Genomic DNA, 14,759 nt, shown 5'->3' with positions numbered 1-14,759 from the left:
CACAGAAAAGGGGCGGGGTTGCGCCCCGGCGCAGCCGCCATGTTGGTAAGGTCAAGGGCGGGGGGGGCACGACAAAGAGGCCTGAGGCGGGCGCCATCTCGGGTGTGGCGCGGGCGCGGGGTGTCATCATCAGACGGCGACGGCGCGGCGGCGCCACCTTGGGAGTGGCGGGGGAGGGCCGGGGGGGGGACCCCGAATGGGTGGGGGGGGACACCCCGGGTCGGGACTGGGGAGCACCCTCGGGTCTGTCCCCTCATGGGCACCCCGGGGGGCACCCACCGCCACCCCTGTCCCTGCCCTGGACACCCCAGGCTGCTGACACCTGCTGCCAGCCCTCTCCGTCTGGCTTGTGACATCCACTGCCACCCTTGTCCCCCCACGACCACCTCAGGGTGACAGCACCCACAGCACCACTGCCACCCCCATGTGCACCCCAGGGTGGGGACACCACTGCCACCCTTGTCCCCATGGGTGGTGGCACTCACTGCCACCCATGTCCCCCCACACCCCAGTGTGGCAGCCACCACCGGCCCTGTCCCTCCATGGACACCGCAGGGTGGTGGCACCCACTGCCAGCCCTGTCCCTACCTCATCACCCTGGCGTTCTGGCATCCACCACCCACCCCCCCTCGCCACAGCACCACAGACCCACTCTTCACCTCCAGCGCTTTATTCTCCCCTCCACGGGGGCACGACTCCCACCTGTGACCCCAAAACAAGGAGCAAAACCCAGGCCGAGACACAACCCCCCCAGCTGAGACCAGCCGCAACTCAGTGCATGAATGAAAGGGGTGTTCAGAGCCCTCCCACCCACACCCACCCTTGCTACGCATCAGATTTGGGGTTGAACTTGAACTCTTAGGGGGCTGGGAAGGGCAGGGGAGGTGGCGGCACCCGGTGTGAGCAGCCGCTGGCCTCGCTCCAACTGGGAGCACCTGATCCTCCGCCCTTGACCCGGCCTGCGGCACGTAAACAGCTCCGGGGATGTGCGGGGGGTGACACAGGTCCCCGGGCTGGGGATGAGGGACCTGTTTTGCTCTTTACCCCGTTGCCCCAGTCCCGGCTGGGTGGAGGAGAAGTGGCTAGCGGGGACAAGGGGAGGCAAAGCTGCCCCTAAAATGGCTGCAGGACTCGGGGACAAGGACCTGGTGCTGGCACGGGTCAGCTGGGCTTGGGGACAAGGACAAGTCCCCAGTGTGCCCAAGTGGCTCTGGGGCCCCGGGCTGAGGAGAGGGATGAGTCCCTGATGCTGCCACAGGGCAGCCAGGCTTGGGGACAAGGGCAGGGACGAGTCCAGGATGCAGCCCAGGGGCTGCTCGGCTTGAGGACAAGCGCAGGGACAAGTCCCTGACATGGCCAAGGAACCAGGGGGGCTTGGGGACAAGTCCCTGACACATCCGAGGCGTCACAGGGCTCCGGGATGAGCCCCGAAAACAGATCTGTGGGGTCACAGGGCTCTGGGCTGCCTCCAAAACAAGTCCAAGGGGTCCCAGGGCTCCAGGCTGCCCCCCAAAAGAGATCTGTGGGGTCACATGGCTCCAAGCTGCCCCCCAAAACACATCTGTGGGGTCACAGGGCTCCAGGTTGACCCCTAAAACAAGTCCAAGGGGTCACAGCGCTCCGTGCTGTCCCCCAAAACTCATCTGTGGGGTCACAGGGCTCCAAGCTGTCCCCCTAAAACAAGTCCAAGGGGTCCCAGGGCTCCCCGTTGAGCCCCCAAGGGGTGCCCAGCTCCGGTTCAGGATCGGGATCCACAAGGTCAAGGTCCGTCAAGCAAAATAACAGGGTCACAAGCGTCCATTTAGTGTCCCCAAGGGGCAGGGGACATGGCCGCCGTCTCTCCCCCCCTCCTTCTGTGCCCCGAGTCGATAAAAGCAAACGATAAAATAAATTAAAAGCACTGGGGGCTGGGGGGAAGCAGGGGGGTTACCCCGTTTCCTTGCGTCCTGGGGGTCTGCGCCGAAGGGTCTTCTCAGTTCACCAGCAGCGCGTTGTCTTGGAGAGGAGCCCTGTGGGGGAGACAGCGCTGGGGGTAACGGGGGGAAATCCGATGGGTTTGGGGAAGGCAGCTTTGATTTGGGGAACAAGACGCAGGAGGAGAGACCCCCCCATAGCCCAGAAATAAGGGGGGAGCACAAGGGTAGCGAGGGGGTCCTGCTTATACCCACATGGAGGGGTTCCCCATGGGTAACAGAATCATTTTGGGGTGCTGATAAGTGACTCACGGGCACGGAGATGGGGCTGGAGATCACAGAATCATGGTTGGGGTTGGAAGGAACTTCTGGAGAACATCTAGTCCAACTCCCTGCCAAAGCAGGGTCACCCTTAGCACGTCACACAGGGTCACGTCCAGGTGGGTTTATAGGACCAGGTTCCTCCAAGCCCCATCCAACCTGGCCTTGAACACTGCCAGGGAGGGGACAGACACAGCTTCTCTGGGCAGCCTGGGCCAGTGTCTCACCACCCCCACAGGAAAGAATTTCTTCCTAAGATCTCATCTCAATCTCCCCCCTTTCAGTTTAAAACCATTCCACCTCATCCCATCACTCCATGCCCTTGTAAAAAGCCCCTCTCCAGCTTTCCTGTAGCCTCTTTAGGTACTGGAAGGCTGCTAGAAGCTCTCCCCGGAGCCTTCTCTTCTCCAGGCTGAGGAGCAGCTGAGGGAGCTGGGGTGGGTTAGTCTGGAGAAAAGGAGGCTGAGGGGAGACCTTCTCACTCTCTACAACTACTTGAAAGGAGGTTGTAGTGAGGCAGGGGTCAGGCTTTTCTCCCAAGCGACAGGACAAGAGGAAACATCCTCAAGTTGCGTGAGGGGAGGTTTAGATTGGAGATCAGGAAAAATGTCTTCACCCAAAGGGTTGTCAAGCACTGGAACAGGCTGCCCAGGGCAGTGGTGGGGTCCCCATCCCTGGAGGGATTTAAAAGCCCTGTAGATGTGGTGCTGAGGGACATGGGTTAGTGGTGGCCTTGGCAGTGCTGGGTTAATGGTCGGACTCGATGATCTTAAAGGTCCTTTCCAACCAAAATGATTCCATGATCCTATGAGGAGCAGCTTGGCAATAACATCTGCCAGCTCCCTCAGCACTCATGGCTGCATCCCATTGGGGCCCCATAGATTTGTGGGTGTCCAGTTCCACATCAGGATCGACCACGTACAAGGTGCCAAACGGTGAAAATCACTCTAAACCCTCCTCTCCCAGCACGTAGGGGAGATAACAAGGGGTCGCAGAGCATACCTGGCCCCAGAAGCCCCCTGCCAGCACCGAAATGGCCCACTCACCGCTCGCAGCAGCAGAAGACCGAGCAGGACGAGGCGCTGTCGCGACGGTATTTGCCCGATTTTGGGCTGTCCTTGCACTGGGCGATGTAGGCGTGGAGTTGGGAGACGGGTGTTTCGCCCTCGCACTGGTGCTGTGGAGAAAAAAAACGGGGACAGGGGAAGGTGAATACCTGCGGTGGAAGGGCAACGGGATCCCACCCCCCCAAAAAAAAAAAAAAAAAAGGCACGAAGCTTTGCTTAATAACATTAAGCACGGTTTAGCGGTGGCCGTGGCAGTGCTGGGTTAACGGTTAGCCTCGATGACCTTTAAGGTCCTTCCCAACCCAAATGATTCCATGATTCTACGATTAAACACCAGGATCCGGCCTCACCTTGATGGTCTCGTAGGAGCCGGTGATGAGGGCGATGAAGAGGCTAAGGACCATGTAGATGAAGAGGCTGATGAAGGTGTACAGGTAGATCTGGCTGAAGAGCCACACCAAGTAGCTGTTCTGTTGCATCTCAGCGAAGGTAACGAACATATCGTCGCCGTTGATGAGGGAGAAAAGGCACTCAGACACCATGGAAAGGGAGCGGAACTGGGACAGGAGGTGACAAAGGGTCGGTAGGTGGCTCAGTTCATCGCGTCACCCCTTCCAAGCTCCCAAAGAGGGAGCGAGCGCCCCCCGACACCCTACGTGCCGCCTCGATGCCGTCGTGCCACGAGAGGCTGCGGCAAAGAGCGGTGCCGTCTCTAACCCATGCTGGGACCAGTCCCGCACCCAAATCCAGGCAGGGAATCGCCCGGAGGTGGGCGAAGCCCACCCCAAGCACAGACGCGGAGCGGCACCTTGACATGATAGGGGCCCAAGACAATCCACCCGCAGAAGCAGTAGCCCAGATAGATGACGGCCACACAGCAGCAGAAGCGGATGACGTTCGGGAGAGCCACCCGTAGCGTGACGATGAGGATCTGGGGGAGGAAAATGAGGTGGGATTAACGCCCGTCTGCCACCGAGGGTGCCAGCAGGAGGGGACCCAACAGCCATTAAAGCACCCCAAGGTCCCCAGCACAGCAGGACAGGGTTCCTGGGGACACACGGGGGCCGTAGGACGAGCCCGAGCCCACCCAGGTGTTTCAGGCTGAGCTGGCATGGTCATTCCCAGCCCTGAAAATCGTCCCCTTGGCTTCCAGGTCACCTCCCTGATGTCACTCACGTTGTACTTCTGGAAGAAGGTGAGGTAGCGAATGACCCCCACCCAGACCAGCAGTGTGGAGGTACCCAGGAGGATGCTGCAGACGTCGTAGCTGGCGAAGTTCTGCAGGGACAGAGGTGGCACAGGCCTGAGGCATGGCCAACGCTGTCCCCAAAGCCCTAATGACCCTCTGCACTAGCCGCAAGCTAGCGGCGAGTGAAATCCCGGCGCCGCAAGCCACGACATAGCAGCACATGAGGACTCTGGCCTGTTCCTTTGTCACCACCTCCTTGTCCCAAAGGCAAAGGGAGGCGCTCTGGGGTCCCACTTGGGCCAGGACCCCTTCTCTGGGAACCTCTCAGGGGGACATCTGTCCCCTAACCCGCCGTCAAGGCTCTGATCACATTCAGAACAGCTTCACTTGGGCAGCCAATGCATTGCCAGCACCCAGGGGTGGCCGTTGTGTGACTTGCCTCCTGCCACACAGAAATGTCCCCTCCCCAGAGCATGGGGACACCCATGCCAGCACCTAAAAAAAATCTCTTTCTTCGTTCCCCGGTGTCCCCATACCTTGGATTCGATCCCGATCTTCATGATGGTCCCCAGGACGGTGAGGACATCGCTGATCACCAGGAGGATGTACCAACCGTTGAGGAACTCCATACGATCTGACAGACACACGTTCTGGTTGTACCGGCGGTGGAAGAACCGGCTGAACTCCTGGCGTGGGTGGGGAAGAAAAAAAAATGGGGTCCTCTACCCACCGCCCCGAGAGTTTTGCCCATCTCACAGCTTTAACTGAGCATCCCCGTGGGGATACGGCCTCCTCCAAAACCCGGGAGCGCCATAACGGCATCCTGGCGGTAGCTCTGGCCATCCCCACCGGCGCCACGGCGGAAGGTAGCGCCGGTTAGCGGCGCTTCTCGCCGGCCCACCCACTCACGTGTTGCAGCATGAGACCCCGGATGATGGAGCGAGCGCAGAGGATGAAGGAGAGCGAACAGACGATGATGACGACGACGTCGAAGAAGAGCCGGAAGGAGTTGTCACCTGGAAAACACGCGGTGGGGTCGTCTTCACGAGCGGGACAGCCACCCCGAGCCCCTCACGCAACCTTTTGGGCACAGAGGTCACCCTCGTCACACGCTCGTGGCTCTCACCTCGGCCGAAGACACTGGGATCTTTGCACTCCTTGATGTCAGCGCGGTTATCGAGGCGGATTTTCACCCGGCCGCTGTGCGCCTTGTTGTCGAACGTGATCTGGGGAGGAAGGAGACGGTTATCGCCCACGAAACCTTCCGGCAGCTCCTCCCCGCCGCGACGCTGCCCGTACCCGGGTCCCCCACACGGCCGGATCACCCCAAGGCGGGGAGCGACGCCAAAGTGACTCACGGTGATGGTGAAGGTGTAGCAGTCGGGGATTTCGTTGTTGATGATGGTTTGGATGTTGATGGCTTTCAATTTGAACTGGATGGTGACATTGATGAGTCTGCGGGAGGGGACATTTGTTAAACCTCCTCCCAGGGCTCATTCAGGGTGTCTCAACCCACTTACACCCCCCACCAAAACGTGGCGCCGAGTCAAACGAGCGACAGAGAGGGAGTAAATAAATGCCTGCGTACAGCCCCAGGAGAGGATATTTCCAGCTTTAGAAAGAAAAACTGCTGCCAACCTGCCCCAGCATCGGGAATTTTGCTTCCAGGGGGAGGTCAGACCCTCTGGGAGAAAGTGCCGCAAGCTACGTGGCATCTCTCGGCGCCCCTCTGCCCGGCACCGAGAAGACGGGGGCCTGCGTGCGCCAATAACGTGCCCGCAACGGCAAGGCTTGGCCACGGGCCATCGAAATGTCACCAAAAGCCAGCACAGAGTTTTGAGGAGGAGAGAACAACCCCCGACGCGGGTGTCGTAGGACAGTTGTGGTGTCTTGGGGCCGGTTCTGCAGTTGACGGGGCCGGGGCTGGAAAGCAGCTGCTTTGGTTGCACAACCTCAGCGGTTTCACAACTCCCTTGGCACAAAGACGGGTTTATTTCTATCCCACAAGCAGTTTTTTCTTTTAAAATCAAATTTTCCAGCCCAGTAACAGGCTTCGGCGCGAGGAATCCCCCACGTAGAGGGGTCCCCGCTTCACCCTCTCCCACGGGATGTCCCCAGCACCTGAACAGTTGGGACAACCCCGGATGGCGAGGAAAGCGTTGGCGATTACTTGTGAAATTTGAGGGTGAAGTTCTTGTAGTTCTGGTTCAGCTCTGGGGGAAGAGGCTGTGGGTCCTCGGGGTCCACTCCCAGGCAGTCTGCAGGGCGGGAGAAACACCTTCATAGGATCATGGAATCGTTTTGGTTGGAAAGGACCTTTAAGGTCATCGAGACCAACCCTTAACCTAGCACTGCCAAGGCCACCACTAACCATGTCCCTCAGCACCACATCTACAGGGCTTTTAAATCCCTCCAGGGATGGGGACTCCACCACTGCCCTGGGCAGCCTGTTCCACTGCCCCACGCACCGCTCCAGGCTGGGGGAAGAGCGGCTGGAAAGCTGCTTTCCCCTTTCAGGGACGAAATTGTTCCTGATCTCCAATCTAAACCTTCCCTGGTGCAACTTGAGGCTGTTTCCTCTCGTCCTGTTGCTTGGGAGAAGAGCCTGACCCCCGCCTCACTACAACCTCCTCTCAGGTAGTCGTAGATAGCGAGAAGGTCTCCCCTCAGCCTCCTTTTCTCCAGACTGACCCACCCCAGCTCCCTCAGCTGCTCCTCCCAAGCTCTCCAGACCCTTCACCTTGTGCTCCAGACCCTTCACCACCTCCGTTGCCCTTCTCTGGACTCACTCCAGCACCTCAAGGTCTTTCTTGTCGCGAGGGGCCCAAAACTGCACCCAGGATTTGAGGTGCGGCATCACCAGTGCCGAGTCCACGGGGACGATCCCTGCCCTAGTCCTGCTGGCCACGCTAGTGCTAATCCAAGCCAGGATGCTGGTGGCCTTCTTGGCCACCTGGCCACGCTGCTGGCTCATATTCAGCCGCCATCGACCAACACCCCCAGGTCCTTTTCCCCCTGGCAGCTTTCCAGCCGCTCTTCCCCCAGCCTGGAGCGGTGCGTGGGGTCGTTGTGCCCCAAGGGCAGGACCCGACACTTGTTGAACCTCACTCAGTTGGCCTTGGCCCATTGATCCAACCCTTCAAGATCCCTCTGTGGAACCTTCCTGCCCTCCAGCAGATCCACAACCTACCTAACTTGGTGTCATCCGTGAACTCACTGAGGGAGCACTCGATCCCCTCATCCAGATCATTGATAAAGATATTGAACAGAACTGGTCACCTCGTCATAGGAAAGCCCGAGGTCCTCTTGGACCCTCTCAAACCCAGAACAAGGACCAAAAAAAAACTCCCCCGGGACCCAGCAGTGGCTGCAGGACAAGGAATTTCAGTCCTATCATCCTCAAAACCCACCCGTGACAATCTTGGGGTCGATGTTGAAGGTGTCGTTAGCGGGATCGATGCGTCCTTTACGGTAATATTGTTGGCACAACACGAGGGCTGACCGGTTCCCTCCGTTTTCCCCTCGCACGTAGGCGTAACGGCCAATGGTCTCATTGGGAATGGCCAAGTACTGGAGAAAAGAGATGCCCTCAAGTGGCCCCAAGCCACCTCTGTGTCCCCAAACCACTTCCGTGTTCCTCTCAACCCCCCGGATTTCACCTTCTCCACGGCGTAAAACACGTGGTCGTAGAGGTCGCGTTGCGTGTAGACGGCATAGGAGTCGTCGGCACCATCCACGTAGTCCTTCAGGAAGAGGTGTTTGAAGGCAATGGTGTTGTCCTCCTTGAATGTCACCACCATCTGATTGCTGAGCCCAAAAAGGATGAGCTGAGGGAAAAAGGAGACCACGATTAAAACCCCGCCATTGCCACAACGATACCACGGTCCCAAAACCACAACAGTTTCGCCCTGAAGATGCCCACAGGAGGCGAAACATCATCGCCCTACACTTGGGTGACCCCAAGAAGACAAAGGCCAGCTCGCGTGTCCCCAACAGCGTCACCATCTCCACATGGTTGCCCCAAAAAACCTCTTAAGGTGGTTGATTTCCTGTAGCAAAGCTCCTCTGCCACCATAAATGGGTGGAGGACGATCTCCTTGGGGACATGCACATGTCCCGTGGCAGATGGGGGGGAGGACGATCTCCTCGGGGACACGCACATGTCCCGTGGCAGATGGGGGGGGAGGACGATCTCCTCGGGGACACGCACATGTCCCGTGGCAGATGGGGGGGGAGGACGATCTCCTCGGGGACACGCAGGTGTCCCACGGCAGATGGGTGGGACACGATCTCCTGTCCCATTGCAGATGGGGGTGAGGACGATCTCCTGGCGGATGTCACATGCCGGTTGTTCCCTCCATGCCTCGTGACCGCAGCCCTGCGGCTCCCAGGGTATTTTTCCGCCCCGGGATGGAGCCTGGTGACTGTCCCGCTGCTGGTGACACCCTGAGGGGGGGGGGCTGTGTGTCCTTTCTGTCCCCCCTCTCTCCTTTTTTGGGGCACCTCGGCATCACCCACTGCATGAGACACCCTAGTGTGGGACACCCGGACCCCAAGGACAGGCCACCAGGCTAACTCCAACACCCCCCCCCCCGCCTCCCCAGGGACCCCAAGTCCCCCACTGTCCCCAAGCACCCCCAAGTGTCCCCAAATACTCAAGCCCCCCCCTCCAACCCCCCAGTGCTCCCCACAACGTCCCCAGGCCTCGCTGACGGTGTCCCCTCCTATGTCCCCATGCCCAGTGCCCACCTTGGGTCCCCTCCTGTGCTCAGAGGCCCCCCCCATAGTGTCTGTGTCATTGTCACCCCCCAACTCCCCATGCCCCCATGCCCGCTCCCCACTGTCTCTGAGCCCAGTGCCCCCAGGCTCTTTTCCCTGGTGTCCCCATGTCCTAGGACCACCCCTCCCTGGTGTCCCTGTACCCACTTCCCCCCCCAGTGCCCCCAGGCTCCTCTCCCTGGTGTCCCCATATCCCCGGCACATTCCCCCCAGTGTAGCCATCTCCCAGGTCACTCCCCCCAGTGCCTCCCTCCCCAGTGTCCCCATGTTCCAGGGCCCCCCAGTTCCTCCCTGGTGTCCCCATGTTCCATGCCACCCCTCCCTGGTGGCCCCATGTTCCAGGCACACCCCTCCAGTGTCCCCATCTCCCAGGGCCTGCCCCCATTGTCCCCATGTCCCAGGCCCCCCCCAGTTCCTCCCTCTCTGGTGTCCCCATGTCCCATGCCACCCCTCCCTGGTCTCCTCATGTGCCAGGGCCACTCCTCCCTGGTGTCCCTGTGCCTATTGTCCCCAGGCTCCTCTCCCTGGTGTCCCCATGTCCCATCCCACCCCCCCTCCCCACAGTATCCCCATGTCCCAGGGCCCCCCAGTGCCTTCCTCCGCAGCATCCCGTGTGCCAGGGCCCCTCTCCAGTGTCCCCATGTCCCAGGTACCCCACCCAGTTCCTCCCTCTCTAGTGTCCCCATGTCCCATACCACCCCTCCCCAGTGTCCTGGACACCTCTCCCCAGTGTCCCCATGTCCCAGGTACCCCCCCCCCCAGTGTCCCCATGTCCCACGGCCACCCCTCCCAGTGTCCCCATGTCCCAAAGCACCTCCCTAGTTCCTCCCTCCCTCGTGTCCCCATGTCCCAGGGCCCCCCCAAGAGTGTCCCCATGTCCCAGGGACCCCCAGTTCCTCTCTCCCCAGTGTCCCCATGTCCCAGGGACGCCCAGTTCCTCCCTCCCCGGGGTCCCATGTCCCAGGGCCCCCCCAAGAGTGTCCCCATGTCCTAGGGCCCCCCAGTTCCTCTCTCCCCAGTGTCCCCATGTCCCAGGGACGCCCAGTTCCTCCCTCCCCAGTGTCCCCATGTCCCAGGTACCCCCCCCCACAGTGTCCCCATGTCCCACGGCCACTCCTCCCAGTGTCCCCATGTCCCAAAGCACCTCCCTCCCTGGTGTCCCCATGTCCCAGGGCCCCCCCAAGAGTGTCCCCATGTCCTAGGGACCCCCAGTTTCTCTCTCCCCGGTGTCCCCATGTCCCATGCCACCCCTCCCCAGTGTCCCCATGTCCCAGGGACCCCCAGCTCCTCTCTCCCCAGTATCCCCATGTCCCAGGACCACACTTTCCCTCGGTGTCCCCGTGTCCCAGGGTCTCCCCGGTCCCCCCACGCCACAGTACTCGGTGTCCCCATTCCCCAGAGCCACCCCACACGCCCAAAGACCCCCGTCCCCGGTGTCTCCTCACCTGCACCGTGACAAGCAAGATCTTGGCCAGTTGTAGCCCCAATTTAACGGGTCGCCGTCCCCGGGCCCGGTATTTATCACATGGACTCATGAAAAAATACTTCAAGCGGCGTCGTAACTCTTCTTCTTCCGCTACCACTGGTGACTCCGTCGTGCCGTACCCGGGGCTGCGGCCTAGTAACCGCTCGGTTTCTGAGGGGGGGGAAATAACCGGTAAACCGGAGGGTACCGAAGGCCACCAGCGCGGCGGGGGGGGCGGGGAGGGGAGGAGCGGCGCGGGCCAGTACCGGCCCGCGCAGCCACCCCCCGCCCTCCCCACCCCGGTATGTGCCCCCCGCCCATCCCCGTTCCCCGCTTACCGGACGCCGCCGCCATCGCTCCCCCTCAGCGCGGCTTCACCCGCCCGTCTCACGTGACCGGAAGAACCCGCCGCAGCCCTGCCTACTTCGCTCTTTTAACCGTAAGCCGTAGCAGGGTCGCACCGGCAGGGAGGAGGGGACAGGACACGTTACCCGAAAGCGACCGCAGAGGTATTCCATCCCATACACGTCATTCTCGGTATAACGCTGGGGGATCTCGAGGGTCTCGCTCTCTTTCTGCTAGGGCCGGTATCCGCAGAGGATGCCGTCCATTTTTCTCCCGCCCTCGATCCCGATCCGTGCGTTCCCGTCCGTCGCCGAGACCGGTCCGGGCCTTCCCGGAGCCTGCCCTGTGGCGACAGCGGCAACACGACCGTCATCGGGGGAGCTCAGTCTCGGTTTTGCATATATTTGTACACATGTAATGATTTCTATTATTATTATTGTTACACTCTTTTTCGTTGTTATAGTTCAATAAAACTGTTTCAACTTCCCAACCTTGAAGTCTCTCTGCTTTTTATCTTTTCCTTCCCCTCCCGGGGGGGCAGGAAAGGGGTTAATAGAGAGCGTCCGCTCTCGGTTTAATAGCGTGCCCAGCCTTGAACCGTGACAACATACCTTTGTAGATTTTCTTTCTGCATCTGCATTTTATTTCACAATGCTATGTTTTAGGTTTTTTCCTTATTTCCTTAATCACTTTTGCTTTTAAAATTTTCTGTCTCATTTTATCCTATTTGCTGTCTTTATTTCCATACCTTTATTTTAATTATTCCTTGTCTTTCCTTAGTGCTGTCACTTTAAAAATTTTCTTTTGTCATTTGTTTTAGCTCACTATCCTTATTTTTTAATTTTTCTCTTTATTTCCCCATTCCCCCTCACTTTTAAAATGTTCGTTTTATGCCGCCTTTTGTCCCGTCAGGGTCTTTTTTTTTTTTTCATTTCTTTTCTTTCCTTAGTGCCATCACTTTTTAAATTTTCTTTCTGTGTCTATTTTTATCAATTTCCCATCCCTATTTTTTAATTGTTTCTTGTCTGTCATGTACCCTGTCGGTTTTTAAATTTACTTTATACGTCTTTGTTTTAGTTCGCCGTCCCTATTTATTAATTTTTGCCGTTATTTCCTTAATTCTGTCGCTTTCAAAGCGTTCCTTCTATGCCAGATCGCCGTAGAAATTTTCACATAATTGTTGTAGAAGTTCTCATGAGTTAAGAAAACAAGAATCAACAGAGATGAAATAGAATTAAGAATAGAATAATTAATATGTCTAACTGAATAAACACAGGTGCGTTTCATAACCCAGGAATAATGTTCTCAGAGCCCCTTTGTGTAATCCTGACCCACGCCTGAACAAATCGTCAGTCGTAGGTTAATGAGTAGCTAGCAGGAGTAGGCCTAGAAATATTAAATTTCTGATGATTTTAGTAAAGGGGATGTACAGTTAACCTTTTCTTTACCTTAAAAGAATATAGAACACTTAGAAATAAAAATTTAGATAGGGTTCTAAATAGATTTTAGTTGTTTAGGTTAATGTTTAGGAGACATCGGCAGCGGGAACCAGACTCCGGTCAACCCGGATCAAGACGGGACGCCGATCACAGCGGGAACATCGAGGACGGGGTGTCGACCGGAGCCGAAGCGGAACCGGAAGAGGGGATCGGCCGACTCATGGAGAAGAATGGACTTTTGTGGACTCCTGACAACTGAAGAAAGAGGAATTGAAATAGTTAGTAGAATTTTAACAGAAGGTTATGAGAAGTTTATGATGTAATTGCTTATTAGTTTCTAAATAAACCGATAGTGAATTTGAGTCAGGTACCATTCACTGCGGTGGTGGTCCAGCTCTGAGTCTCTTCAATAAAGAATCAGCAAACCTAGAGACCCAGACTCTGCCAATTTTATTTAACAAGATTTTATCCAGTTCCTGTTTCTATTTTTTAATTCTTTCCTCTGTGTCACAAACCATATCGCTGTCTGAATTTTCTTTCTGTGTCAAATTTTGTATAGTTCACCATCTGTATTTTTGACTTTCTTACCCTCAAATATTTTTGGTTTGAATTTTTTTTCTAGGTGTTCTTTTATCTCTGTTTCCGTCTGTATTTTTCAATTTTTTCTTGTTTCTCGTAGCTCGTCGCTTTGAAAGTTTTTGTTCGACGTCTACTTTTATAGAGACGTCTCTCCCTGTTTTTTGTTTCACGTCCGCCCCGTACCTCTCATTTTAAAATTCTCTTTGTTTTTATCGTTTGGCATCTATTTTTTTATTTCATTCTAGTCTGTCCTGTACCCAGTTGCTTTTAAAATTTTCTTTCTATCTCTCTGTCTATTTAGGGGTTTTGTTATTTTTAAATTTTTTCTTGTCGATGTTTTAACTTTTGAATTTTTGTTTCTTTGTTCACTATTATGTAGGATTCTGTCTCTGTCACTTTTTTCCTATGTCCTCTACATTATCACTTTTAAAGTTTTCTTTCTATGTCCACTTTTATCAAGATGTCTAACATTATTTTTTATTATTAGAAGGGGTGTGGTTAGTAGGTCAAGAGAGGCTCTCCTCCCCCTCTACTCTGCCCCGGTGAGGCCGCATCTGGAATATCGTGTCCAGTTCTGGGCCCCTCGGTTCAAGGAGGACGGGGAACTGCTAGAGAGAGTCCAGCGCAGAGCCACAAAGATGATTAAGGGGGTGGAACATCTCCCTTATGAGGAGAGGCTGAGGGAGCTGGGTCTCTTTAGCTTGGAGAAGAGGAGACTGAGGGGCGACCTCATTAATGTTTATAAATATGTCAAGGGCAAGTGTCACGAGGATGGAGCCAGGCTCTTCTCAGTGACATCCATTGACAGGACAAGGGGCAACGGGTGCAACGTGGAACACGGGAGGTTCCACATAAATATGAGGAAAAACTTCTTTACAGTGAGGGTGACCGAACACTGGAACAGGCTGCCCAGAGAGGTTGCGGAGTCTCCTTCTCTGGAGACATTCAAAACCCGCCTGGAAGCGTTCCTGTGTGACAGGATCTAGGTAATCCTTCATCTTTCTCTCTGCCATCGAGGGTATCTGTTTGGTTCATCTCTCCCTCAATAACCTGTAGTTTGCCTAGATGTCCTCCTGAGACTCCAAGGCCCTCACCGTGCCTCCAGCCTTCTTTTTCTTACCTGCCCACTCCTAATTCCTCTCTATAACAATGTCATTTGAGTTCTTTCTTGCCCTACCCAGCACTCTCGTAGCACTCGAGCTCCCTTTCGAACGCTTTTTGCGTGCGTACGCGCTTCAGAGCGCTCTTATCTTACTCTTTGCTGTTTAGGGTGCCTTTGTTGAGCCCCCAGCCTCCCGATGACATCTGTTCTTTGTCAAAAGTCCTCTTTGGAGTTCCTCATAGTTATCTGCGAGGCTTCTTTGGTCTCTCGGGCCCGCCGGGGACTCCTCTCCTCCCTTTGCCGAGCTCTCACAAGACATCCCCAGGGCCCCAAAGCCCCGGTTTTGCTCGGGAGGGCACTTTGCACTCTTTTTTTCCCCCCTCAGAACCCTTTCTGAGCTCACATCTGTTACCCGGGTCAGTCTTTCTGTCCTCTCACCCACTAGGTACACCTCCATTCGGTCCCCGGTCCCCTGAGGATGTCTGTACTTTGTTCAATTCCCTTTTGAGCTCATTGCACCCCCGAGACTTCTTTGGTCTCTCCGGCTCCTTCGGAACCTC

General features: G+C 56.5%; 1 protein-coding gene across 1 annotated transcript; it reads right to left on the bottom strand.

The window, feature by feature from the left end:
- Window positions 1-662: 662 nt before the first annotated feature.
- MCOLN1 (mucolipin TRP cation channel 1) lies at window positions 663-11,119 on the bottom strand. Its single transcript, XM_068421708.1, has 14 exons — window positions 11,073-11,119; window positions 10,715-10,905; window positions 8,150-8,317; window positions 7,901-8,060; window positions 6,661-6,748; window positions 5,849-5,945; window positions 5,617-5,716; window positions 5,400-5,506; window positions 5,027-5,176; window positions 4,478-4,579; window positions 4,110-4,232; window positions 3,652-3,858; window positions 3,281-3,411; window positions 663-2,009 (listed from the first exon to the last, which is right to left on the bottom strand). Exons 1-14 carry the CDS (start codon window positions 11,086-11,088, stop codon window positions 1,973-1,975), a joined length of 1,677 nt encoding a protein of 558 aa, XP_068277809.1. The 5' UTR covers window positions 11,089-11,119; the 3' UTR covers window positions 663-1,972.
- Window positions 11,120-14,759: the final 3,640 nt, after the last annotated feature.

Source organism: Nyctibius grandis, chromosome 35 (genome assembly GCF_013368605.1).
Source record: "Nyctibius grandis isolate bNycGra1 chromosome 35, bNycGra1.pri, whole genome shotgun sequence".
Lineage (NCBI taxonomy): Eukaryota > Metazoa > Chordata > Aves > Nyctibiiformes > Nyctibiidae > Nyctibius > Nyctibius grandis.
Note: the sequence above shows the minus strand (reverse complement) of the source record. Positions and strands in the feature narration are given on the sequence as shown.

Excerpts from the sequence above, each read along its gene's own strand:
- MCOLN1 (XM_068421708.1), bottom strand. Across the intron at positions 4,580-5,026 it reads AGATCGGGATCGAATCCAAG|AACTTCGCCAGCTACGACGT; the intron begins GTATGGGGACAC and ends CTGTCCCTGCAG. Across the intron at positions 3,412-3,651 it reads GCTCCTACGAGACCATCAAG|CACCAGTGCGAGGGCGAAAC; the intron begins GTGAGGCCGGAT and ends TTTTCTCCACAG.